Consider the following 26,643-nt stretch of genomic DNA (forward strand, 5'->3'; position numbering starts at 1 on the left):
TGTTTTGGATGTTTTGGTAGTATTTTCTTTGTGATTATTGCTGCTACAGAGGAACCGGCAATAATCTTGAAGTTATATATGCATATGTTGTCTGTATTCCTTCTTCGGGTGGACAGTCCAGAATATAAATGATTCTTTACAACAAATCTGATTCCATGACAACTCTCATACAAGAGATGTTTCCTTGGCCTCTGCTATTATTGCAGTCACTGGAACAATAGAAAATGATCCCATATTTGCTGGCTTTGAAGGCAGGGAGAGAAGAGCTAAATTCTTCAAAGTATTGTTTAATGTTCTACTGAAAATATTTATCATAAAGATATTTTTACAAATCCCATTTTGCATTCAAGTTTTTCTAAATTCTGAATGGGTATTATGTGATACATATTACATATATATGTACATAAGGTATAGGAAGGCTTAAATAATAACATGAGGCCAGGTGCAGTGGCTCACGCCTGTAATCCTAACACTTTTGGAGGCCAAGGCGGGTGGATCATGAGGTCAGGAGATCGACACCATCCTGGGCTAACATGGTGAAACCCTGTCTCTATTGAAAATACAAAAAATTAGCCAGGCGTGGTGGCGGGCCCCTGTAATCCCAGCTACTTGGGAGGCTGAGGCAGGAGAATCACATGAACCCGGGAGGCAGAGATTGTGGTGAGCCGAGACTGTGCCACTGCACTCCAGCTTGGGCGACAGAGCGAGGAGAAAAAAAAAAAAAGAAAAAAATATATATATAAAATAAATAAATAAATAAAATGAACCACCCATGGCCTAACTGAAGAACCAGAACATGACCAGAAACCACTCAAGCTGCTGTCCCTCCTTGTTCCTGTCTCCATAGCTTTGCCTCAGACGTAACTATCCTGATTGTTGTAATTATCAGTTCTTCATTCCTTTTCTTTCTTTATAAAAGGAGTTTTACAACCACATATATTGGCTGAAACAATGTGATTTTTATTTTTGCTTGTTTTGAGCTTTATACAAATGGTATATATTATATATAGTCTTCGGTGACTTACTTTTCTCTTAGCATTGGTGCTAAGATTCATCCTTGTTATGTGCATGTTATATTATTTTCACTGTTTTGAATTGCCACAATTTACCCATTTTCCTGCCATGGACATTTGGATTGTTCCTTGGATTTGTTTTTGAAGTTATAAACAATATTGCTTTGAATATTCTCGTAAATGCCTCCTGATCCAAGTGTTTGAAAAGTCTCGTTAGGGTCTTTTACCTAGAAATGGAATTGCTGGATCATGAGGTATAAGTTCACCTTGATGAGATAATACCAAGTTATTTTCCAAGATGGTTATATCACTTTCACTCTCAACAGCAATGTATCAGAGCTCCTATTCTACATTCTCAACTTGGGACGGTCTAGGAGTTTTAAATGCTCTCTCACTGTCACCCTTATTTTATTTTATTTTTATTTTTACTTTGTTTGTTTGTTTTTGTTTTTTTGAGTTAGAGTCTCGCTCTGTTGCCCAGGCTGGACTGCAATGGCGCAATCTCAGCTCACTGCCACCTCTGCCTCCCGGGTTCAAGCAATTCTCCTGTCTCAGCCTCCTGAGCTGGGATTACAGGCGCCCACCACCACACCTAGCTAATTTTTGTATTTTTAGTAGAGATGGGGTTTCACCATATTGGCTAGGCTTGTCTCAAACTCCTGACCTCAAACGATCCACATGCCTCGGCCTCCCAACGTGCTGGATTACAGATGTGAGCCACCGCGCCCGGACCCTTAGTTTTACTTACAGACCAGCAGTGAGCTTGAGGATCATTTCAGATGTTTATGGGCTGTTCAAGTTTTCTTTTGCAAAATTCTTGATTATATCATTGGCTCAGTTTTCATTTTGAGTTGTTCGGATTCTTTATAGAGCTAGATGTTGCTAGTGTCTTCATCCACTTTGTGGGCCTATCTTTTCTTTTCTCTCTCTCTCTCTCTTTTTTTTTTTTTTTTTTTTTTTTTTTTGTAGAGAGCAGGGTCTCACTGTGTTGCTGAGGCTGGTCTTGAACTCCCAGACTCAAGCCGTCCTCCTGCCTTAGCCTTTCAAAGTGCTTGGATTACAGGCCTGAGCCACAACACCTGGCCTTCCCCCCCCTTTTTTTTTTTTTTTTTGAGACCTAGTCTCGCTCTGTCTCGCAGGCTGTAGTGCAGTGGCACGATTACTGCTCACTGCAACCTCTACCTCACAGGTTCAAGAAATTCTCCCGCCTCAGCCTCCTGAGTAGTTGGGACTACAGGCATGCGCCACCTCGCCTGGCTAATTTTTGTGTTTTTAGTAGAGACGGGGTTTCATCATGTGGGCCAGGGTAGTCTCAAACTCCTGCCAGCCTCCTCTTTCTTTATACCTCGTGTGTTGGACAAACATTGTAATGTTAAGGAAGCCACACATTTACCTATCTTCTCTTTTATGGAATTTTTGTCTTCACATTTATGTCTGTAATCATTATTCTGCTGGATAATTTTATTTGTTTGGGGGGTTTTGGTTGTTTTTTGAGATGGAGTCTTGCTCTGTCACCCAGGCTGGAGTGCATTGGCACAGTCTTGGCCCACTGCAACCTCCATCTCCCAGGTTCAAACCATTCTCTTGTCTCAGCCTCCTGAGTAGCTCGGATTACAGGTGCCCCCCCAACCACACCCATCTAATTTTTGCCAGGCTGGTCTCAAACTCCTGATCTCAAGTGATCTGCCCGCCTCAGCCTCCCAAGTGCTGGGATTACAGGCATGAGCCACTGAGCCCAGCCTCTGCTGGATAATTGAGGGGCCCCTCTGCAGAGCTCCAGAGTTCATGCTTTGCATTGGTCTGTGTGGTAAATTTCATTTGATAGATTTTCTGTGTTCTTTTTTTGAGACAGAGTCTCTGTCACCCAGGCTGGAGTGCAGTGGTGCGATCTTGGCTCACTGCAACCTCTGCCACCTGGGTTCAAGCAGTTCTCCTGCCTCAGCCTCCCAAGTAGCTGGGATTACAGACACCTGCCACCATGCCTGGCTAATTTTTGTAGTTTTAGTACAAATGGAGGTTCACCATCTTGGCCAGGCTGGTCTTGAACTCCTGACCTCATGATCCACCCGCCTTGGCCTCCCAAAGTGCTGGGATTATAGGCATGAGCCACCACGCCTGGCTGATAGGTTTTTTTAATGTTAAACTTGCATTCTTGGAATAAACCCAGTATGTTCCTGGTATATTTATTTTTTTATACTTGCTAGACTCATTGTGCTATTATTTTGTTTAAGATTCTTCCTTTCTCTGTTAATGGGTAAGATTAGCCTGTAAATCCTTTTTCTATTTTTGAGACAAGGGGCTTGCTCTGTCGCCCAGGCTGGAGTGAGTGGCACTATCACAGCTCGCTGCAGCCTCAACCTCCTGGCCTCAAGCAGTCCTCCCACCTTAGCCCCTCAAGTAGCTGGGACTACAGGTGCATGCCACCACACCCAGCTAATTTTTGAAAACTTTTTTGGTAGAGATGGAGTCTCCCTTTGTTGCCCAGGCTTTTCTTGAACTCCTGGGCTCAAGTGACCCTCCCACCTTGGCCTCCTAAAGTCTCAGGATTACAGGCTTGAGTCATCACACTTGGCCTCTTTCCTTTTTTTAATGTGCTTGGCTGGTTTTGGTAAGAAGCTTACTCTGGCCTGATAGAATGAGTAGCAGAGTGTGCCTTCTTTGTCTGCTCTGTGGAGGAGTTTGTGTGAGATAGGAATGATCCTTGATTGAAAATTTGCTAGAACTTGGAAAAATCATTTGGGTCTGGTGTTTTCTTTGTGGGTATATTTTTAAATATTTAATTCCTTTAATATATATGAGACTAAAAGGAGAAACTTTTTTTTTCTATAACCACAGAACACTTCTGACATCAAATGTGCGGGTTTTCCACAACAAGTGATTATTCAGTTCTCTGTGGACTTGAACTGGGTACCTACAATTTCATTCAATTTTGACACTACCCAGAGTTAGTGCAGACCCAGTAGGTTATGGGCTCAGTCCAACAGGCTGGTCCCCACTTCCGATACCAGTAGTGGGCATTTTTATTTTTGAGACAGGGGCTTGCTCTGTTGCCCAGGCTGGAGTGAGTGGCACTATCACAGCTCATTGCAGCCTCAACCTCCTGGCCTCAAGCAGTCCTCCCACCTTAGTCCCCCACGTAGCTGGGACTACAAGTGCATCAAATGTGCAAGTAGTGGGTCTCCAGGTGATACATACTTCTCTCCAACTTGGCTGCAAATATGGGATTCCCACAAAACCCTCCTCAGATTTGATAATTTCCTATAATGCATAGAACACAAACACTTTACTAACATGTATTGGTTTATTATAGAATGAACAGCCAGATGAAGAGGTATATAGGATGAAGTCTAAAAGGGTCCCATACACAGGAGTTTCTGTCCCCGTGGAGTGGGGTAGACATCCTGGCACGTGGATGTGTTCACCAACGTAGAAGCTCTCTGAACCCCTTCGTTTGGAAGTGGAGGCTCCATTTCATGGGCACGATTGATTAAATCATTGATGATGAGCTCAGTCTTCAGCCCCTGTCCCCTCCCGGTAGGGAGATAAGGCTGAAAGTTTCAACCTTCTAATCGCATGGTTGGTTTCTCTGGCAACCAGCCCCCATCCTCTGTGAGTCATATCATTAGCATAAACTCAGATCTGTTTGAAAAGTGCTTATTATGTATAACAAAAGATATTCCCCTCACCCCTACCACTCAGGGAGTTACTAGCATTTTAGAAGCTCTGTGCCAGGAACCTGGGGCAGAGACCAAATGTGTGTTTCTTATGTCACAGGGACCATTTAGGATTTCTATATATTTATATACATACACATATATACTCTGTTCAGTTATGTTTGCTTTGAAAACCCAAATTTGTTCTAACATGGCTGTGATATTAGAGAACAAGTACAGCGTAATGTGAATTTCCTATTACTTATACACCAGTTTTGTCCTTAAGAAACACTAGAGCTGGGAACGGGGGCTTGTGTGTGTAATCCCAGCTACTTAGGAGGCTGAGGCAGTAGGATCACCTGAGGCCAGGAGTTTAAGACCAGCCTGGGCAACAAAGTGAGAGATCCTGTCTCTACAGAACACACACACAAACACTAGGTATCAGAAAACTACCCAGCTGAACTGAGTTCCACAGACTACAGAAATGCCTACACCTCAAACATAGCAGGCAGCTATGTCAGGTCACCATGTGTTGTGAGCCACATCCATCCATATCTGGTGTTACAACTTTCTGTCCAGTGTCAAATAACTTTCACCATTTGATAATCCACAAACTATAACCCTTGTCCTCCTCCTGTCCAAGTAACCAGTCCCAACCCTGCTTAGCTTCCGAGATCAGATGAGATCGGGCGCATTCAGGGTGGTATGGCCATAGACTACCCTTGACTTCCTTTGCTCAATCCACACTCAGTAGATACGGGGATGAGACAGTGGAGTTAATTGGAGCTAATCAAGGAGAAAGGAACCTAAGAAGACACCAAGTCTTTGGTTTTCGGTAGATTGGAAAGATGCTGATGAAACTGTGCCCTACAGGATTAAAGAAACTGTGACCAGCAGGAATTCTTGAGCTTATAGGATGGCAGATAAGAAAAGAAATAGAGCAGGGCACGGTGGCTCACACCTGTAATTCCAGCACTTTGGGAGACCGAGTTGCCTGGCCGACATGGTGAAACCTGTCTCTACTGAAAGTACAAAAATTAGCCGGGTGTGGTGGCTCATGCCTGTGTTCCCAACTACTTGGGAGGCTGAGGTAGGAGAATTGTTTGAACCCAGCAGGCGGAGGTTGCAGTGAACAGATCACGCCACTGCACTCCAGCCTGGGTGACAGAGTGAAACCCTGTCTCAGAAAAGAAACAGCTTGCTGAAACTCTCTCCACTTGTAATATAAGAAAACTGGCTGAAATCAGTTGGCTGACTAGAGTTTGCGTAGAACATGCTTACTGATGTCACAGCCTGAATTTCCACCACATTTCATACTAACTTCTCCCCGAATTTGCACATGTGACCCAAGAGGAGACAAGTGTGCATCCCTGGAGACGTTCCAGACCTCCCTTTCCTTCCACCAATCACCTGCTAATCCCAGAACCCACCCTCTAAACCTTATATGATATCAGTGCTACCTTAAGACCAATACAGGAAGGACAGATTCAAGCTGGACTCCTGTCTCCTTGGTTGATTTTGTTTGTTGGTTGGTTTTTTATTTGAGACGGAGTCTCGCTCTGTTGCCCAGGCCAGAGTGCAGTGGCGTGATCTCAGCTCACTGCAACCTCCACCTCCCAGGTTCAAGTAATTCACTTGCCTCAGCCTCCCGGGTAGCTGGTATTACAGGTGCCCGGCTAATTTTTGTATCTTAGTAGAGACAGGGTTTCACCTTTCACCGTGTTGGCCAGGCTGGTCTCAAACTCCTGGGCTCAAGTGATCCACCTGCTTCGGCCTTTCAAAGTTCTGGGATTACAGGCGTGAGCCACCATGCCTGACTTGTTGGTTGATTTGTAATAAGGCTTTTCTTCTCTCAAAAATCTGATGCCATAGTACTGGCTTCTGTGTGCATCAGGCAGCAAGCTGTTTTGCTCAGTAACACTGATGTAACTTATTGAAAATGCAGGAGGCAGAACAAGTGTGCAGAGGTGATGTATTTTGGATGTATGATGTTTTAACTGCCCAAACACTGAGATAGGCAGTTGGATCTGGGGCTCTGGAGCTCCGCAGAGAGCTCTGGGTTAATAAAAGTCTATAGTAGTGGATAGGTGGTGATAGTGAGTGGGATCACGTGGCCCTGAGAAGCCCACGATGGCTAAGGAGCATCAAAGGAGAAAGATGTGAAGGAAAAGACAGAAAACGAATGGTCAGAGATGCTGCAGAAGAACCAGGAGGGTGATGTCATGCAGTCCAGGGGAAGACAGGTATTTTTTGTTATTTTGAGACAGGGTCTGGCTCCATTGCCCAGGCTGGAGTGCACTGGTATTATCTCAGCTCACTACAACCTCTGCCTTCTTGGTTCAAGCGATTCTTCTGCCTCAGCCTCCTGAGTAGCTGGGATGACAAACGCCTGCCACCATGCCCAGCTAATTTTTATATTTTTGGTAGAGACGGGGTTTCACCGTATTGGCCAGGCTGGTCTCAAACTCCTGATCTCGTATGATCCATCTGCCTTGACCTCCCAAAGGCTCACACACTTACACTGCACCCAGCCCAAGACAGAATTTTGAAAAGGAGTTGTCAGCATTAATTGACTGGTCACTAAGGGTTTCCTTGGTCTGCTACTTGGTCATGTCTTCTCTCATAGCCATCCTGAGGTTTATGTAATAGTGTATACATTTGTTCAAAAAAAAAAAGAAAGAAACTGGGCATGGTGGCTCATGCCTGTAATCTCAGCACTTTGGGAGGCCGAGACAGGCAGATCACCTGAGGTCAGGAGTTCAAGACCAGCCTGGCCAACATGGTGAAACCCTGTCTCTACTAAAAGTACAAAAAATTAGCCAGGCATGGTGGTGGGTGCCTATAATCCCAGTTACTCTGGAGGCTGAGGCAGGAGAATCGCTTGAACCTGGAAGGCGGAGGTTGTGGTGAGCCAAAACTGCGCCACTATACTCCAGCCTGGGCAACAGAGTGAGACTCCATCTCAAAAAAAAAAAAAGAAATGGAGGCTCAGTTTTGTTGAGTAAGTCAACCATAGTAAAAGAGGGAAGTAACATACAGATTACCATCTCCTTTTCTTTGATGCTGGGGTTCATCCTGTCAGGCTGCACTGTCTCAGTGTTGGAAGCCAAGCCCAGGTTTAACTGGTTAAGGAGTGAATAGCAGGTGAGGAAAAGGAGACAGGAATGGGAGGGGTGAGAGGAGAACAGTAAAGCAGATTATTTGGAGAGCAGAAAGCTAAGGGAACAAATAAAAGGTGGTGGTGTTTGTTTTAGGATGAAGGTGATAGGAACATTTGCTCATTCATTCAGCAAACATTCATATTGAACACTTACTTCTGGGCTCTGAGGAGCTATAGCGGTAAATGGGCCGGGCATGGTGGCTGACGCCTATAATCCCAGCATTTTGGGAGGCCGAAGGGGGAGGATTGCTTAAGCCCAGAAGTTCAAGACCAGCCTAGGCACCATTGCTACAAAAAAAAGAAAAATTAGTTGGGCGTGGTGGTGTGCACCGTAGTCCCAGCTACTCAGGAGGCTGAGGTGGGAGAATCACTTGAACCCAGGAGTTCAAGGCTCCAGTGAGCTATGATTGTGACACTGCACTCTAGCCTGGGCAGCAGAGCAAGACTCTGTCTCAAACAAACAAAACCAAAAAGACTCATTTCTACCACCGACTGAACTTGGGCAAGTGGCTTAATCTCTCTAAGCCTGTTTCCTCATCTGAGAATGCGAATAATGCTCAGCAGGACTGCTGTGAAGAAGAAATGCAATGATGCCTTTCAGGGCATCTGCCCAGCTCCGAGCCCATGATAGCTCCTGTCTCTGGGCTTTAACTCCTGACTCCCGGAGGTTCTGACTCTGCAGAGGGCCCCTGCAGCTGCCTTTGCACAGTATAGCTCTGCTTCCTGCCACTGCACTGCCAGGAAATAATCGATAGCAGAGAATCTGGCACAAGCTTCTGATCCTGCCTGCATTGCCCAGGTTGCCAAAGCGTAACATAAAATGATAACGTGGTAGAAACTACATTGCCTTCTGTCTTGCTGGGTACTGTTTCCACGTGACCTGTGATATCCCAGCATTAAGAAACGTTCTCTCCTGTTTTCGGTAGCGTGCATGTGTGCTTGCTTGTGTGTGTGTGTGTTTGTGTCCATGCACAGTACGGGGAGGCAGAGCTTCCTGTCAGAAGGGGCAATGCAGAGAAGCTGAGCCCAGCTCTTTCTCTGGTGCCCTGTGACCTCAGGAACCAGATACTCACGTCAGTGTCATAAGGGCCAGAGAGTTGAGGCACCAGAAAGACCAGGTCAGACCCCACACGCCCCCGGCAAGGTTGGGTTCCTTCTGCCACCGTGTTTGTGGAAGCAGTGAGATGCTTTCAGCTCTGAGGACTGCGTCATATCTAAGGAGTTATGAGCCCCTGAGTTCTGGGCCTCAGGGGGATTGCTCCTCAGAGACAGCTGAAGATCTCGAGTGGACGGGGCCTAGCTGTGGGCTCAGGAGAGCTGAACCCATGAAGGAGGCAGGGGTAGGAGCTGGGGTGAAATGTAGGGGGCGAGTCTGCACTCCAGGCCCCCTGTTTAGGTGCCAGACTTCTCCAGGAAGGACTTGCTGGAGCGTAACACCCCCCACAGCTTCCCCAGCCCTCCCCTAGCCCCAGCCCCCATGAGCCACCTCGGCGGCCTGCTGCTTTGAGCCACTCTAGAGACTTAACTTTGTGACTCCTCCAAAGGGAAGGAGGAACCCGCCCTGCTCCCACATGGTGTCCCTGGTCTAAGGACATGCAAGTCAGGGGTATGTGGCTAGGGGAGCAGCCAGGTTCAAGGGCACCAGGCTTTCTCCCCTTTCCCTCCTCTGGGGATTCCAGTTGGGATGAGAGGTCTGTCCACGGTCACACTGCACAGACTCAATAGCAGATCAACCCTTGAATTTGTTTTTGTAAAAATAAAAACCTCCGTAGATCCTTCTTTCCCCGAAAACATGGCCTCTAAAAAACTGTAGTTCCCGTGCTTTTGTAAGATAAAATTTCAGAAAAATCTTTCCACACAAATAGCTTTTATTTGTGAAAATGATGGATCTTTGCTGGCTCGATAGCCATTTCTGACCCTGATAGAAACAGTCGCATCAATGGTTGGGGACTGGGAGAGGCTTGAGGAGCACCTCAGCGCCCACCCTGCTCAGTCCCCATCCCCACTGCTGTCCCGTTCTCCCTGGGGCCCATTGGCCTCCCTGGGTCTGTCTGGTCTCCCTAATCGTACATCTTGGGCATATCTGCCTGTCCACACTCTGCCCATTCACGTGGTGACTCTCACCTCTCTGTGTCCTCAGCAGATGTCCACTGGAGCCCTGGGACAAACAAGAGTCCTTGTGTCTGTCCTTCTGTCGGGGAGCTTTGCTATCCACGTGGGCAGGTTGTTGGGCCTGGGGCTCCCACAGGGTCCACAAGCCAGGTTGGGCAGGAGCTTCCTTTTTCTAGAGGCAGGTGCTACTGGCCTAGTCAGGGACACAGGTCTATCTGAGATAGTCTGAAGGCAACAGACAAGGAATGCCAAGTGGGGTCCTGAAGCACAGGCCAGTCCCTTCAGGACATGTTGCCAAAGACTCCACATCCCGGGGAAAAAGACCGAGCGCTAAACTGCCAGGCCGGGTGCTGAAGGGCGGAGGAGGGCGATGTCAGACCCCAAGGGTGCTGGCTCCTGTGTCCATTCACGGTCACCCTCTCAAGCTTTACGCCAGGCTGTAGCTGGTCCTCCTGTGGGAAGGGAAGGAAGTCAAGGAGAAGGATGGAAGTGGTGTGGGCCCTCCCTCTGTCCTGCCGCAGAAACCCGTGGAAGGTTTGGTGGCTGCTCCTTGTCTTCCCAGTAACTCCTCTTCAACTCCTCCCCTCCCAAGTCCTGTAAATAAGCTACAACCCTGGTTCTCCAGGTGCCATCAAGCAGTTGCCCATCTGCCTGGCCTTCCCTGACTGGGAAGCGTGCCCTTGATATCTCTCTGCTGCAGAGCCCGAGGCCGTCACCCTGGGCAGGGAGTGGCTGATGACGGGACCACCCACTGCCTGTCCTGCGTGGGCCTGCATGATGTGTGCATGCTTGAGGACCTTATGTGGGTGAACATTGGGTGCTCATGCACGTCTGCTGGGCCAGACATGGTGATGCTGCAGCAGTGATTCCTTGGTACCTGCTTGGCCTCAGGCTCTGTGCTGGGCTCTTGGGATACAAAAAGGAATAAAACAGCCAGCCCCAGCCTTCAGGGTTCCCATAGCCTCCCCAGAAGATCAGAGAGTGAGTAAATCCTCCCCATCAGTGGGGTCGGTGTTCTGGTAGGGGAAGGACCAGGTCAGAGACCTGCTCAGCATTGCCCGTGGGAGGGAAGAGCCGAAGACTCCCAGGCTTCCATCCCAGGGGGAGCCATGGTGCCATTCACTAAGACAGGGACACAGAAGGAGGAGCCAGTTGGGGGGACAAGATCAGTTCTGTTGAGGTTCATCGAGACTGAGTGCCAGGCTTGTGGGCTACTAGGTGGAAATGTCTGCATGCCAGCGATACGTGGCTCTGGAAGTTGAGGGAAGCTCAGGCTGGAGGGGCAGCTCTAGCAGTCACCAGGCACAAGGGGTGCCTGAGTTGGGTCAGGCTAGCAGATGAGGTACTGAGGGGGCTTTGGAGAGCAAAACCAACAGGAGTCAAGGAGGGAACCCTCACATACCACAGTCTACCAGGTGATCAAAGGAAGAAGACTGAGAAGGGGTGGCCAGGGTAACAGAAGAAAATCCAGGAGAAAAGGGTGACCCTGTGCTAAGGAAAGAGTGTCCCAGAGGCAGGACTGTGTGACAGCAGGGACGTCTGCAGACTGGTGTTAGTCATTCCCCCAGCAGCGCACACTGTGCCTCCCTGGGTGCAGGGGACGTGCAGGGCTTACCTCCGAAGGCTCAGCCGGCTGGAGGCGTCCTGACTGGGCGTCTTTGGAGTGGAGCCGACCATGAGGATGCAGAGCCCAGCAAGGATCATGCAAGTGGGCACGGCGCCGATGAGGACCTTGAGGGTGACCACTACCTCCTCTGCCTGCTTGCAGGCCCCTGCCTTGTACCCCGAGAACCTGGAGAAGCATCACCCAGCCTTAGGGCAGGGCCTGCTGAGCCTGGCACCCTGAGTGGAGGGGCCCCAGACACCTCACCCCATCCCCTCCTGAAACGTGGACTTCATTTCCTGGCGAGATCAGGAGAGGAGTGTCAAGGGGACAGACAGGCTGACCTGGGAGAGTTTAGAGAAAACTGAGAATGGGGGGGCTGGCCCTCTCAGTCTCATGCACAGAGAAACATGGGGAAATGGTTCCCAACACTCTCCAAAGAGCAGCGCTTAGGCCTCAGGCTCATGGGTGCCCCGAGCTTGGTAGGTGGGGGGCTTTGCCCTCTTCCCGCCCACTGGTCCTTGGTGCCTCTGCTGTATTCTAACCCTGGGACTCACTCCAGACTGAGGGTGGAGATGCCCAGGGCACATGCACCAGACAGCTTTGTGAAGAAGACGTAGGAGGAGTAGAAAATGGTCTCCAGGCCTGGCCCGTGATGGTGCTGCAGCTGAAAGTCATCCACCACATCTGGCAGCATGGACCTGTGTGGCAGGGGCATCGAGTTAGCCCTCCTAGCCCTTTGGCCACCAGCAGCCTGTGAACTCTGGGGACAGAGGCCAAGGTGGATTCATCCCTGAGTTCTGTGCCCAGGACCAGAATGGCCACCAGAAAAGCATATGGCCTGTGTGCTCGTACCCCCGCCAGCCCCTGCCGGGCCCCCCACCATTCCTACTGCCTGGTGTCCTCTCAGGAGGGCTCTGAGGGTGGAGCTGGTGGCCTCCATCTCCTGCACAGGCTGGGTGCAGGGGACCTGGGACAGCAGGTTGACATGAAGGAGGCGACACCCACTGTGGACACACATGAGGCCCCCACACCCAGCCTACCAGGGTAGCAGCAAGGACACAGCAGTGCTCACGCCAGATACAAAGGCCACGACATAAGCCACAGGTGCTGTGGGCACAGCAGCCAGCAAGATCGCAAAGGGCACCATCGCCTGGGGAGACACACATACTGGCTGTCCTGCCACCTGCTACTTCGCGGGGCCTGCTCCTTCACACATGGCTCTTGACTGATGACCCCCGTGCCTCACCCTGTGCCAGGCCCTGAAGACTCAAGGGAACACAGATCCACACCGGCTCAGGCACCATGGTCACCTCCCTCGCCTCTCCCCTCCAGCCACTCCCAACCCTTAATTCCTGCCTCACTCACAGAGATCCCGAAGGCTGACGTCTTCTTCCCAAAGCGCTGGAGAACCCACTCCCACAGCGGGGTGCTCAGCACAGCTGAGACCTGTGAGCAGACAGTGTCGTCACGCCAGGGCCATGCTGCCAGCGCCTTCACCCGGGACCTCAAGGCCTTGGCTTTTAGATGGGATGCCTGGCCTTGGCCTTGCCCCCGATTCAAACCAGTGGCTATGAACATTGTAATCCTGGCCCCAATTCTACCCTCTGCTGGAATGTGGGTGACCAAGACCAAAGCAAAGTCCAAAATGTGGACCACCAGAACTCTGGCCACACATGTCCCCAACTCAGGGCCCCAAGTGACCTAGCCTCCACCACCCCAGGTCCCCTCACCAGGACGGTTAGCACCAGGCCCTGGACGTGGTCGTGTAGCTGGGAGGCATGTGTACAGAACAGGACCAGGTAGCTCTGCTCCACCTGAGGAGATGGACAGGAAGTGGGTATGTGCAGGGCATGGCAGGAGCTCAGAAGTTAAGGGCAAGGACAGGGTCTTGAGTCTGGCCTCTCCATTGGGACTTTGGCTTGCTGCTACCATCATACAGTCCCTTCCCCCACAAAGGACACTTGTTGCCAACACAGATATAAACACCACTCCTAGGCCACCCTCATCACCTGCACAGCTGTGATCAGGTGGACTTGACTACGCTTCCGGTAATGTGAGAGGAAATCACCCAGACACTGTCAGCCTCCTAGTGCCCAGGCCCTGGCCCTCCAGTCCCACAGGCCCTACCGGGATCTCCCTCCCAGCACCAGCCCCTCTGAGCCATGCGCCAGCCATAGGTTTCTCCCTATAAAACTCAGGCTGAGACGGCACCCTGAACCTATGCAAGGTCTGCATGGCCAGCACCAAGCCTGTTGGGGGCAGCTGGCCAGAGGTACCTGAACAGCAGCAGAGATGAACAGGAAGGAGATCACCATCTTCAGGTAGGGCGGGTGCCGGGTAGTGAGGCCCAGCCCAGCCAGGAAACTCAAGCCTGGGCCTGAGGCTGGGGTGGAGGGGTCTGCAATGCAGGAGGGTGGCACCTTGGCTTCGCAGAGTTCTAAACCAAAAACCACCCCTGTCCCCAGCTTCTGTTTCCCTCCTCACCACACCCCATACCTGGCCGCTCCTTCACCCCTAGGCACAGTAAACTGCTGCACACGGGGTAAGTCACCGCAACCACGGCAGCCGCAATGTAGTAGAGACGGGCCTATGGGACAGGACAGAACTGGGGTGGGTGATGTCTTCAACCCCTGGAGGTGGTGACACCTGAGGGCGGGGCAGGACTGCCTCCCAAAGGGAGAGGAGGGAGGCACAGCCCAAGCCCAGGACATTGGGTCCCCACCTCCCAATCACCCCACAGGACAGCACACTCTCCGGGCCCGGGCTGCTCCTTCCACGGACCCCCTCTGCTGACCCTGTGTTCCCTGCATGGCAAAGAGGACACTGATGCCCCAGGAGCCAGAGTGCTCCCTCCCGCATTCTATGAAGCAAACATTGACTGCTGCTGCCTTCTGCATGCTAGGCCCCGAGGCTCCAATGATGAATAAGTGAGCCCTGTCCATCCACAGGGCTCAGAGTGTGGAGAGGAAGACAGATCCAGGAGCAGGCGGAAGCAGATATAGGAAGCAGGACAGTGCTACCTGTCATTCAGGGAAGAATATATGTGCATTGAAATGCCTATAAAGCCATGCACGAGAGTGACAGCCAGAGCCAGTTCAGGAGAGGCTGCCTCTGAGGAGAGGAGCAGAGAGAGGGGGCGGGGCAGGGCACTTGTCCTGTGCAGCCACCCTGGGCCTCATGTGCTGAAGAGCACTGCCTCTGGGGTTCAATGCTCTGCTGTTACTGTCTTCAGATTCTTTTTTTTTGAGACAAGAGTCTCTTTCTGGCCAGGCGCGGTGGCTCAAGCCTGTAATCCCAGCCCTTTGGGAGGCCGAGACGGGCGGATCACGAGGTCAGATCGAGACCATCCTGGCTAACATGGTGAAACCCCGTCTCTACTAAAAATAATACAAAAAACTAGCCAGTCGAGGTGGCAGGCGCCTGTAGTCCCAGCTACACGGGAGGCTGAGGCAGGAGAATGGTGTAAACCCAGCAGGCGGAGCTTGCAGTGAGCTGAGATGCGGCCACTGCACTCCAGCCCGGGTGACAGAGCGAGACTCCGTCTCAAAAAAAAAAAAAAAAAAAAAGTCTCTTTCTGTCGCCCAGGCAGATCGCAGTGGCACGATCTCAGCTCACTGCAACCTCCACCTCCTGGGTTCATGTGATTCTTCTGCCTCAGCCTCCTGAGTAGCTGGGATTACAGGCGCACACCACCACGCCCAGCTAATTTTTTTGTGTATTTTTAGTAGAAACGGGATTTCACTATGTTGGCCAGACTGGTCTTGAACTCCTGACCTTGTGATCCGCCCGCCTCAGCCTCCCAAAGTGCTGGGATTACAGGCGTGAGCCACCACTGTAATCCCAGTGGTGGCTCACGCCTGTAATCATGAGGATCTACCTTTCTAACAAGGTCCCAGGAGTTGATGCTGCTGGTCCAGGGACCACAGTAAGATCTGTGCCTCTCTGCCTTTGTGTAAATCTGAAATATTAAAAACAAGCACAGGCCAGGTGTGGTGGCTCATGCCTGTAATCCCAGCACTTTGGGAGGCTGAGATGGGCGGATCACCTGAAGTCAGGAGTTCGAAACCCAGCCTGGCCAAAGTGGCGAAACCCCATCTCTACTAAAAATACAAAAATTAGCCAGGTGTGGTGGCGGGCGCCTTTAGTCCCAGCTACTCAGGAGGCTAAGGCAGGAGAATGGCCTGAACCCGGGAGGCGGAGGTTGCAGTGAGCTGAGATTGCGCCCCTGCACTGCAGCCTGGGCAACAGATAAGATTCCGTCTCAAAAAAAAAAAAAAAAAGCACAAAAGGCCAAGACAGCAGGGTGCAGGGCACACAGAGGGGAGGCCTACATGAAGGCTGTGGAGGGTGGCCCATGCCCAGTCCTGAAAGCGAGGGCCACGCATGCTCAAACTCCTTTCAAAGGGCACCTGACCACACAGGGGAGGTGGCAGGAGGCAGGGATGCCCTGTAGGAAGCGGAGGCACAGTTGTGGGGTAGGGAGGGAGCTGGTGGCATGGGCCAGGGCATGGCAGTGGGGTGCAAGATGGCTGGATGCATCCCAGAAGACTTTTGGCCTAAAAAATGGGCAGGATTCAGTCATAGGTTGGAGGGTTGAGAGAGGGGAGGAGAAGAGGATAGTGCTGGAGGATGATAATGTCATTTACTTGAGGAAAGAGGGGGAATAGAAAAAGAGGTAAGGTAAATGTGGTGGATAAAATAGAGGTGTGTCTGCTCAATGCTCAAGGGACCTGCTGTGAAAGGGAAGGAAGGGGGCTTCCCTCTCTCCACCAGTTCACACTGGGGGTTGGGGGCTCACCCGGTCAGGGCTGGGGGAGGGAGCACGGGTCATAGGAAGGGCTTCAGCTCCAGGAGGACACCAGACCCCTCTGCTGCCCTCCCCTAGCCTGTCCTGCAGCTTTCCCCACCCTCGCCCCACCTGTGGGGCCGGCCTCCTCCACTCCAGGTGGCCCAGGTGGCTGGGCCAGTGTCTGTTCGATTTTACGTCTAGAAGGAACCCAGGAGGAGGCAGGTTTAGCAGAGGACATTAGATTTAGGGGCCATCTGCTCAACTGGAGGAGCAGGGAAGGAATGAGGGGGCGCAGTGAGCCCCCTAAAAGACAGCAAAGTGGTGTGGACAGGAGAACCAGTCTTGAGGAAGGAGGTGACCCTGCAGAGGGGACCCCAGGTTGGGGGGCCTGGCCATCCAGTGCACTTACCGCATTGGGGGAGATGGTGACTGGCCCCGGGGTCACAGTGGCCTCGCACCTGTGGTGTTTGTGGGCGCCAGACACGATGAGCCCATGGACAGTGGCCCCCACCAGTGTTCCCGCCATCTCCACAGTCATCCCTGGAAACAGAGCGCTGCTTAAGGTGACTGAGAGGGACTAGGGTCCCAGGGGCAGTTCCCTCCCCGGAACCTGAAACCCATGGCTGCACTTACGGTAGGCAGTGGCCGAGTCGCGCTCCCTTGGGCAGGGGGTCAGCAGCATGGTGAGTGCCGTGTAGGGTACCTGGAAGAACTGGGGTGCTGGCAGAGCTTAGAACCGCCCCCAGCTTTGCCTGGTGACAGCGGGCAACCTCCCCAATCCCGGGTGTCACATCCCGGCATCCACAGGCCAACCCGACATATCCCAGCTGGCCACCTGAAGTCGGAGCTAGGGGCCCAAAGGCAGGAGGGGGCAGCCAGCCCCGCGCAAGGCCAGCGAGAGCCAATGGCATGGTCCAGGCACAGGCGGGTGGGGAGGGCAGTGACCCTGCCCCCACAGCACACTTCAGAGTGGCCATGGCAAGCAATGGGCTTCGCCAGAGCACAGGCCCAGGAAGGGGCCCTGCTTACCGTGGCCAGGCCCTGGAACAGGCAGTAGAAGGTCGTGTACCAGAGGCCTCGCAGGCTGGTGAAGGGGGGCAGGAACCACAGGAAGAAGTAGGCCAGGGCGATGAAGGGGGTGCAGCCCAGCACCCTGCGGAAGCACAGCCAAGGTGAAGCGGTCCCTGGACCAGGACAGGGGGACACGAAGGGCCCAGCCCGGGGGAACCTCACCCCTTCTCGGGCCCTTGAGAATCTCTAGGCTGGGGCTCCCTGGGTGGGAGCCAGGAGCAGGGGAGAAGCGGCCGATGGGCCATGGAGGCAGTGGGCGGCCACTCCTCGTGGGCGCTCTGGCTGCACACTCGGTGCCGCTGGTGCCACTCCCTGTGTGGACACTGGGACACTGAGTTGTACTTCCTCCGTGAGGCCTCGCATGGCCTCCATCCCAGCCTTCCCACACTCAGAGCCCCAGGCCAGGCCTGGGAGTGTTGGAGGCTTTGTCCAGCCCCATTCCATCTGGGAAGGGAGAGTCCCCATGAGTGTCTCTGAACTCCTTATCACTCATAGTCAGTCCCCAGTGCAACTGCGACATTATCCAGGCTTGTTTCCTAACCACCCAGCGGGTTTCTGCTAGAAAACAGGGCTGTGACAAACAGCGACCAGAGGGGCAGGACCAGGTGCCTGTATCCTAAGGACTGAGCGGTTGCTCACCAAGGCATGAGCCGTCCAGATCCCGTCCTCTGGCTCCTGTTGATGAAGAATCCAGCCACAGGATCAGCAGCTGCTCCTGACACTTTCCCCCCAAACAGAACAAGTGACACCTGGGCGGCAGGGATCTGAAACAGACGGGAGGGGATAGAGAGCTGAGGCCCGGCAGCAGAAGAGAGCCCATACAGGCCTGCTTGCCATCAGGAGGGGGTTCTGGGAACCAGGACCGGCCGGGGCAGAGCCACAATGTCAAGGGCTCCTCAGCCTTCCCCAAGACGCTGATCCCAGGGGAGGGAGCTGAATGCTGCCGCCCTGCACACTCCCATTAGTACTCATGTCAGCCACTGCAGAGAGGACTCCAGGGCCCTCATCTGGGGCTGGCTCAGAGCAAGGAGGGTGCCTCTGGGCTGACAGAGGTGGACACTGTTTCACAATGGAAAGGATTCATTGTTTTTCCTGACTATGTAAATAATACAGTAATTAGAAAAACATTCAAACAATGTGGGGAAATACTAAGCGAAGCTCATCTGAAATCCCAGCATCCCGAGACAACAGCCAGAATCGTTTTGATGATCAGCTGTTCATAGGCTTCTTTGTGTGTGCCCGAGATTGATCAGTTTATATAAATGGGATCATATCAGAGTGTCATCTTAAACATTCGTGGATACCTCATTTTATTTATTATTATTATTTTTTAATTGAGACAGGGCCTCTCTCTGTTGCCCAGGCTGGAGTGCAGTGGTACCGTCTTGGCTCACTGCAACCACCGCCTCTCAGGCTCAGGTGATTCTCCCACCTCAGCCTTCCAAGTAGCTGGAACCACAGGCACATGCCACTACGCGCAGCTAATTTTTGTATTTTTAAATTTTTTATGGAGGTGGAGTTTTGCCATGTTGCCCAGGCTGGTCTTGAATACCTGAGTTTAAATGGTCCTCCCACCTTGACCTCCCAAAGTGCTGGGATTACAGGTGTGAGCCACCACACCCAGCTGGATACCTCATTTTTTTTGTTGTTGGTTTTTGTTTTGTTTTGTTTTGTTTTGTTTTGTTTTTGAGAGGGAGCCTTGCTCTGTCGACCAGGCTGGAATGTGGTGGCGCAATCTCGGCTCACTGCAGCCTCCACCTCCCAGGTTCAAGCGATTGACCTGCCTCAGCCTCCCGAGTAGCTGGGACTACAGGTGTGTGCCACCATGCCCGGCTAATTTTTGTATATTTAGTAGAGATGGGGTTTCACCATATTGGCCAGGCTGGTCTTGAACTCCTTATCTCAAGTGATCCTCCCTCCTCAGCCTTGTGAAGTGCTGGGATTACAGCTGTGAGCCACCATGCTTGGCTGGATACCTCATTTTAAAAATTGTGTTTTACTTACCCTCCATTCTCCATCATTCCCTCCTGTAGCCAACATTAACGAGTTGGTGTAGATCCTTCTAGAATTTTCTCCATGCTCACATTTTAAACATGGACAAATACATATATACGTACATATCCATCCACACACACACATATGGAGCCTGTCTTTGTTTTGCTAAAATGGGATCATTTTATATACTCTTCTCTAAAACTAACTTTTCTTTTTCTTTCTTTTTTTTTTTTTTTTTGAGACGGAGTCTTGCTCTGCCGCCCAGGCTGGAGTGCAGTGGCCGGCTCTCAGCTCACTGCAAGCTCCGCCTCCCGGGTTCACGCCATTCTCCTGTCTCAGCCTCCCAAGTAGCTGGGACTACAGGCGCCCGCCTCGCCGCCCGGCTAGTTTTTTGTATTTTTTAGTAGAGACGGGGTTTCACCGTATTAGCCAGGATGGTCTCGATCTCCTGACCTCATGATCCGCCCGTCTCGGCCTCCCAAAGTGCTGGGATTACAGGCTTGAGCCACCGCGCCCGGCCCTAACTTTTCTTTTTCACCAGAGCATCATGGAAATCGCTGTAAGTCAACTGGTATAGATCATTATTTTGAATGACTGCATGACAGTCTATTTGATAGTGAGGTTAGTCCAATCTCTTGGCTTCTGTGGGCCACATTGGAAGAAGAAGAATTGTCTTGGTGAGGCACGGTGGCTCATGCCTGTAATCCCAGCACTATGGGAAGCTGTGGTGGATGGATCACCTAAGGCCAGGAGTTTGAGACCAGCCTGACCAACATGGCGAGACCCTGTCTTTACTAAAAATACAAAAATAAACTGTAGGCTGGGCATGGTGGTTTACGCCTATAATCCCAGCACTTTGGGAGGCAGAGACAGGTGGATCATGAGGTCAGGAGTTCAAGACCAACCTGGCCAACATGGTGAAACCCTGTCTCTACCAAAAATACAAAAAATTAGCCAGGCATGGTGGCGTGCACCTGTAATCCCAGCTACTCTGGAGGCTGAGGCAGGAGAATTGCTAAACCCGGGAGGCGGAAGTTGCAGTGAGCCGAGATTGTGCCATTGTACTCCAGCTTGGGTGACAGAGCGAGACTCCGTCTCAAAAAAAAAAAAAAAAAAAAAAAGTAGCCAAGCATGGTGGTGTGCGCCTGTAATCCTAGCTACTTGGGAGGCTGAGGCATGAGAATCGCTTGAACCTGGGAGGCAGAGGTTGCAGTGAGCCAAGATCACACCACTGCACTCCAGCCTGGGCAACAGAGGGAGGCTCTGTCTCAAAAAAAAAAAAAAAAAAAGAATTGTCTTGGGCCACATATAAACACATAAAATACACTAACACTAATGATAGGTAATGAGCTAAAAAAAAAAAAAAAAATCACAAAAAAATTCATAATGTTTTAAGAAAGTTTACAAATTTGTGTTGGACCACACTCAAAACCGTCCCGCCGTGGGTTGGACAGGTTTGGTCTATTATGTGGCTGTGGTACAGTTCACTTAGCCAACTGCTTCTATATTGTCGGGGATCCACATTGTTTCTCATTTTCCCACTACAAACAGGCTGTAGTAAACATCCTTGAGGACCTTGCCCTCTTTAGCTTCTGGCTTTTTGTTAAGCTTGAGTCAGAAGCGATGTCTACAAGGATGGTGGGAGCAGAAGCAGAGGTGGGGGTGGAAGGACCAGACCCCAAGGAAGATGCCAGCAGAGACTGGGCTGCTGCCCACACTTACCTGTGCTATATCAAGCAGGAAGAGCTGCAGGTAAAAGGCTGTGGCGCTAGAGGCTATCTGGTTGGGGACCCCACCAATGCCATAGCACACCTTCGTACAGAATGAGAGGCGACTGGCTCTGCTGTCCTGGAGGAGACACAGGAACTAAGTAAGCCCTTCTCCCAACAGACACAAAACAGGTCCCCACACCCTATGACTTCAGTAAGCATCCTGAGTCCCTGTGATGTCTTCAGCGCTTTCCAGCAACCTCTCAGCCCTATTTTGCCCCCATGTCATCCTAAGAGGAAGTGAGACAGAAGAGAAAAAAGATCTTAAACCATTACCTCTAAACATTTCCAGGGGGACGTTCTTCTGGACATCTTACCCTGGGCTTCCTGCTGAAGCCGCCGTCATTTACTGAGTCAGCACGGGTGTGTAAGCTGCAGGTCAGGAGACCTGGGCTTGAGCCTGCCTTTGTCACCTACCCCTCTATGTGACCTTGAGTAAATCACATGATCTCTCCAAGCCTGTTTTCCTCATCTGTCAAATGCTACATCCCTGCCAATTTCACAAGGTTGTTTATGAGTAAATGAGGCGGTAGCTCACTTACCCGTAGCCTGCCTGCCCACAGCCCTCCAGGGGTGCCTGGCAGGCGTCTCAGCTTAGCATGGTCTACATACAGCTCCTGATGGCTATCCCATCGTCTAATCCAGCTCCTAGCAAATGGCATCGCTGGTCCCCTAAGGGGCTCAGGCCGCAAACTTAGGAGTCATCTTTGATGCTTCTTTCCAATTCTTGTCTATCAGTGAGTGCCTCCTAAGTGGCTTCTCTGTGTCTGCCCTTGCTCCCTACAATCCACACCACCTAGCAGCCAGTGCTCTTGTAATAACATAAATTGCACGGTGGCCCATCCCTATAAACCCAGCACTTTGGGAGGTGGAGGTAGGTGGATCGCTTGAGCCCAGGAGTTCAAGACCAGCCTGCCCAACATGACGAAACCCCATCTCTACTAAAAACACAAAACTTAGCCAGGCATAGTGGCTGCCTGTAATCCCAGCTACTCAGGAGGCTGAGGCAAGAGAATCGCTTGAACCTGAGAGGCAGAGATTGCAGTGAGCTGAGATTGGCGCCACTGCACTTCAGCCTGGGCAACAGCCACTCAGTCACAAATAAATAATGAGATCCCATCTCCTCTCTGATTAAAGCCCTCTGATGGCTTTGCTATTGCAGGCTTTTTTTGTGGTGTGTGTGTGTGTGTGTGGGTGTGGGTGGGTGGTGTGTGTGTGTGTGTGTTTTGTTTGTTTGCTTCCAGATCCATGGTATTCAGTCAATGCCACTGCAGTTTGAACAAAACTCCAAGTCCCGATCATGGCTAAGCAGTCCACCCAATCAGCCCCCTATCCACCTCACCTCAAATAGCTCTCCTTCAGCCACGCCGGGCTCCTTCCTATTCCTCAAAATCATCAAGTCTGTTGCTGCCTCAGGGCCTTTGCACTTCCCATTCCTCTGCCTGGAAGGTGACTCCTTGTCATTCTGGTTTGATGTCACCGGCTTAAATGTCACCTCCTTCAAGAGGCATTCCCCAACCACTCACCTCTCTCAGTTGTACTTATTGCCTGCTATATTCTCATTTACTTTCTGCCTCTCCCTACAGGAGTGGAAGCTCTCTGAGAGCATGAACTCTTTTATCTATCATGATGTTTCCAGTACCTAGAAAAAAGCTTGGTATACAGTAGGTGCTCAATATATAACTGTTGAAGCAATAAATGGCCATGAAGACCCTGTGTAAAGTGCTGTTTCTTTGGAAGAAGGTGGGCATCTTTTCTCATCCTTTGCTGGGGGCCGGAGGGAGTGGAGATGACACGGCTTCACCCATTTCCACATCTTGCAGGACACCCCAGCAGGCTCTTGTGAAGGGAAGGTCTCCCCAGATAAGGGATTATCACACTTTGCACACTCTTCCTACCCACAGGGGAAAACCACACTGGGGGTAGGATGATTCTTTCCTGACATTTGTGTGAACATCATTTCAGCTTCCAGAAAACTTTAAGAACAGGCAGAATTCAACGTGACAGTCCCCCTCTCCCCCAGTGGGGACTCTTGTATCCCCCAAAACGGGCCTAGCAAGTTTTTCGAACTTTAGAAATAACTTCCAAGTGAAGCCAGGAATATGGTCCCGTCTTGCCGTCTTGAGGATGACAGTTTTACAGCTGTACAGTGAGCTGTACAAGCAGAAGCCCCTTGGGAGGGGCGGCTCCGGGCGAGAGGCGCTGCCCTGCTGTCTGTAGCTGCGGGACCCGGGGCAGGGCACCTCGGCTTCTGCGCATCGGTCTCTGGAGCGACCGGGGCTGCCACCCTCAGAGAGTTGAATGAGGATTCCACGCCGACGCTTCACCGGCAGTGCGAGTGTTTCCCTCTTGCTGTTAATCTCACCCTGAATTTCTAAGTTTCCCTGGGAAGTCAGAGTCCCCGGAGAGCCCCTTCATCTCACCTCACTTTCTTGTGGGACGCAATCCTGTGCTCCGAGGTGCCTGGTAGGACGCCCTGAACCAGGCTGGGGGCTGAGGTGGTCAGGGGAGGCCACAGAACGCCCTGGCACGAGCAGGGAGCAGGGGCACTCGGTGAGACCCAGGAAGCCCCAGGCCCCTTGCCCCGTCCAGCACAGCCCCGCTGGCCAGCACGGCCCAGCCGCATCAGGCAAGGGACAAGGAGCCCCGAAGACCCCGCCGCTCCCACCTGCCCCCCTCCCTTCTTGTCGGAGCCCATGGCCAGGACCTTCCCTGAGGCAGCCTCCAAGCGGAGCCTGGTGCCCGGCGAGACCAGGTTCTGGGAGGGAGGCCGAGGGCACAGCAGCTGCCTGAGGTCGGGAAGGACGCAGCCTCCCCAGGCGCTTCAGAAAGCCCTGCCTGCCCAGAGCTCGGGACTCCGGGAGGACCTGCGCTGGCACGGACAAGACCCCTAAGCCGGGAATCAGGACAGCAGGGACCACGCATCCCCAAGCTGTTTCCTTGGCTAGGGCTAGGCTTCCCGTCCTAGTTTCTATCCGGCGCCGGCACCTCCCAGCCTTCCCGCTCCCAGCCGTGTAACCCCGTGAGGGCAGCCCCTGAGCCGGCAGGTTTGGGCCGAGCCCCGCCGGGTTGCACCCAGCTGGAAAAGGGGCTACGAGGCGACGCCCTCGAGGTCCCCAGGGGCGGAGCCCCTTCCCGGCCCGCGCCGCCCCGCTCACCTCTCGCTCTCGCCTGACGCTCCCCGGGCCGGGCTCCGGGGCGTGCGGCTCCGGTTGCGGGGACCCCTCGGTGGCTGGTGCAGGGGGCGCCGCCATTGCCACCGCAGCGCCGCCCGCGGCCGTTGCCCTCCGGGTTATCGCCCTTGGGAGGGGCGGCTCCGGGCGAGGGGCGCGGCGCGAGTGGACGCTGGCAACGCGGGGGAAACGCAGAAACCGCGAGGGGCACCGTTTCTTTTGCTTCTCCAAAGGGAAACAGCGAAGAGCCAAAATCCGCGGGGGTAAAGGCCCGGCAGGTCCTCAGGACCGCGCTCCTTGGGGTGGATCCCCGAGGGGCGTGAGCGGCCCTGCGCGCTAAGGGCTCAGCCAGACCGCTGGGGTGACCGCGGGCAAGCAGCAGCTCCCCCGCAAAATGAAGCAAGAGGCGCGCTCGTTCAGGCTGGACCATGGCTGAACAGGCATTCCGGCGGCTACACATGACGCCCAACGCCTGAAATACACATTGTGCAGTCTCCTATACAGACCACGGGGATGGCCAGTAACTAAGTTCTGGCCAGCGAATAAAAGCAGGTGGCACAGGCAATATTCCAGAAAAGTCCTTAAAAGGGAAGGGGAGTGACAGCAGGTAGCTAGTCAGACTCGAACAGGGCAGGGGAGGGCCACGCTTCCAACCAGGAACCTCAGGCAACCATCAGGCGACAGTCAGGCGGTTGTTATGCTCCCTCTAAAATGATAATTGACCCAGTGGGGCCAGGGAAAGGCAGTCTCCCAATAGAGAGAGAAAACCTGAAACTGGTGATCAGCCTCTCGGTGAGATCTCAGGAGCTGCGCAAGTGGACTTACACAAATTGCTGAGTTGAACCGACATGTGACCCTCCAAGGACACTGGACTGGTAAGGGAAGAACGCCTCCAGTGAGCATGGGTACAACTCCAGGAAACACAGTGTGCACACTCCCCTCCCAAGTGCTGGCAGGCCACTGCCCATGCGGACAGGCCCCCCAAGGGAAGAATCAGGGGAGACGGGATGCAAGACCCCAGAAGTATGCCAATGTGTAAGACCTCAGGTCAAAAGGTCAAACTGTGTACTTGTCTTTCAGGTCACCCGCTTGGCCCTCTTCCAAGTGTACTTTCCTTCCTTTCATTTCTGCTGTAGAGTTTTTGTTTTTGTTTTTTTTGAGACGGAGTCTTGCTCTGTCTCCCAGGCTGGAGTGCAGTGGCCGGATCTCAGCTCACTGCAAGCTCTGCCTCCCGGGTTTACACCATTCTCCTGCCTCAGCCTCCCGAGTAGCTGGGACTACAGGCGCCCACCACGTTTTTTGTATTTTTTAGTAGAGACGGGGTTTCACCATATTAGCCAGGATGGTCTCGATCTCCTGACCTCATGATCCACCCGTCTCGGCCTCCCAAAGTGCTGGGATTATAGGCTTGAGCCACCGCGCCCGGCCTGCTGTAGAGCTTTTTAATAAACTTTTACTCCTGCTCTAAAACTTGCCTCAGTCTCTCCTTCTGCCTTATGCCCCTCAGTGGAATTCTTTCTTCTCAGGAGGCAGGAACTGAGGTTGCTGCAGACCCATATAGATTCCTTCCCGCTAACATATTTTGGTGCCACATGACTCAGATACCTTCCACCAGTAACAAGGGCACACATTAACTGAAAATACATCATAGACCTAGAATATAACACTCTTATGAAAAAACAGGAGAAAGGGCCAGGTACGGTGGCTCACGCCTGTAATCCCAGCTACTTGGGAGGCTGAGGCAAGAGAATTACTTGAACCCGGGAGACGAAAATTGCAGTGAGCCGAGATTGTGCCACTGCACCTCCAGCCTGGGCTACAGAGGGAGACTCCGTCTCAAAAACAAACAAAACAAAAAACAAAAAACAAAAACAAAAACCAACCAAACACAAAAAACCCAGGAGCGACTCTTCATCATACTGGGCCAGGCAATTGTTTCTTAGGATGCCAAAAGCACAAGCTGGATGAACTACAAAAGTTTTCAAAATGAAAACGATTCCAATAAGTGGGTATAAAGACAACCCACAGAATGGGAGGAAAGGGATTTGTACTGGAATCAACTTTCACAACTTAACAATTAAAAGACAATCCAATTCTCAAATGGACAAAGAATCTGGATATTTCTCTAAAGATATACAAATGAACAGTAAACACATGGAAATACAAATCAAACTACAGTGAGATACCATTTCATATCCACAGGATGGCCCTAATTAAAATGAGACAAGTATTGGGGAGGATGTGGAGAAATCAGAACCCCTATACGCTGCTAGTGGGAATGGAAACTAGGGACGGTCCTTTG

The 26,643-nt window shown here is 52.0% G+C and overlaps 1 protein-coding gene across 4 annotated transcripts; it reads right to left on the reverse strand.

Moving 5' to 3' along the window:
- Nucleotides 1-9,697: 9,697 nt before the first annotated feature.
- Nucleotides 9,698-25,231, reverse strand: MFSD2B (major facilitator superfamily domain containing 2B). Of its 4 annotated transcripts, XM_030920714.1 has the most exons (15): nt 24,327-25,217; nt 23,592-23,692; nt 21,122-21,247; nt 18,044-18,168; nt 17,363-17,486; nt 16,967-17,045; nt 16,743-16,873; nt 14,041-14,131; nt 13,821-13,942; nt 13,275-13,358; nt 12,910-12,990; nt 12,585-12,694; nt 12,099-12,242; nt 11,554-11,730; nt 9,698-10,390 (listed from the first exon to the last, which is right to left on the reverse strand). In XM_030920714.1, the coding sequence occupies exons 1-15, from the start codon at nt 24,799-24,801 to the stop codon at nt 10,366-10,368; spliced, it is 1,995 nt and encodes a 664-aa protein (XP_030776574.1). In that variant the 5' UTR covers nt 24,802-25,217; the 3' UTR covers nt 9,698-10,365. The 4 variants fall into 4 exon arrangements, 3 of the variants coding, with proteins under 3 accessions (XP_030776574.1, XP_010356786.2, XP_030776575.1); XM_010358484.2 differs by lacking the exon at nt 23,592-23,692 and having other exon boundaries at nt 24,327-24,543; XR_004054244.1 differs by lacking the exon at nt 9,698-10,390 and having other exon boundaries at nt 11,589-11,730; nt 12,617-12,694; nt 24,327-25,229.
- Nucleotides 25,232-26,643: the final 1,412 nt, after the last annotated feature.

This window comes from Rhinopithecus roxellana, chromosome 17, assembly GCF_007565055.1.
Source record: "Rhinopithecus roxellana isolate Shanxi Qingling chromosome 17, ASM756505v1, whole genome shotgun sequence".
In the NCBI taxonomy this organism is placed as follows: Eukaryota; Metazoa; Chordata; class Mammalia; order Primates; family Cercopithecidae; genus Rhinopithecus; species Rhinopithecus roxellana.

Excerpts from the sequence above, each read along its gene's own strand:
- MFSD2B (XM_030920714.1), bottom strand. The coding sequence starts at position 24,801 with ATGTGTAGCCGCCGGAATGCCTGTTCAGCCATGGTCCAGCCTGAACGA. Across the intron at positions 23,693-24,326 it reads GCGTCAGGCGAGAGCGAGAG|GGCGTTCTGTGGCCTCCCCT; the intron begins GTGAGCGGGGCG and ends TGCTCGTGCCAG. Across the intron at positions 16,874-16,966 it reads CGACTCGGCCACTGCCTACC|GGATGACTGTGGAGATGGCG; the intron begins GTAAGTGCAGCC and ends CTCTGTTTCCAG.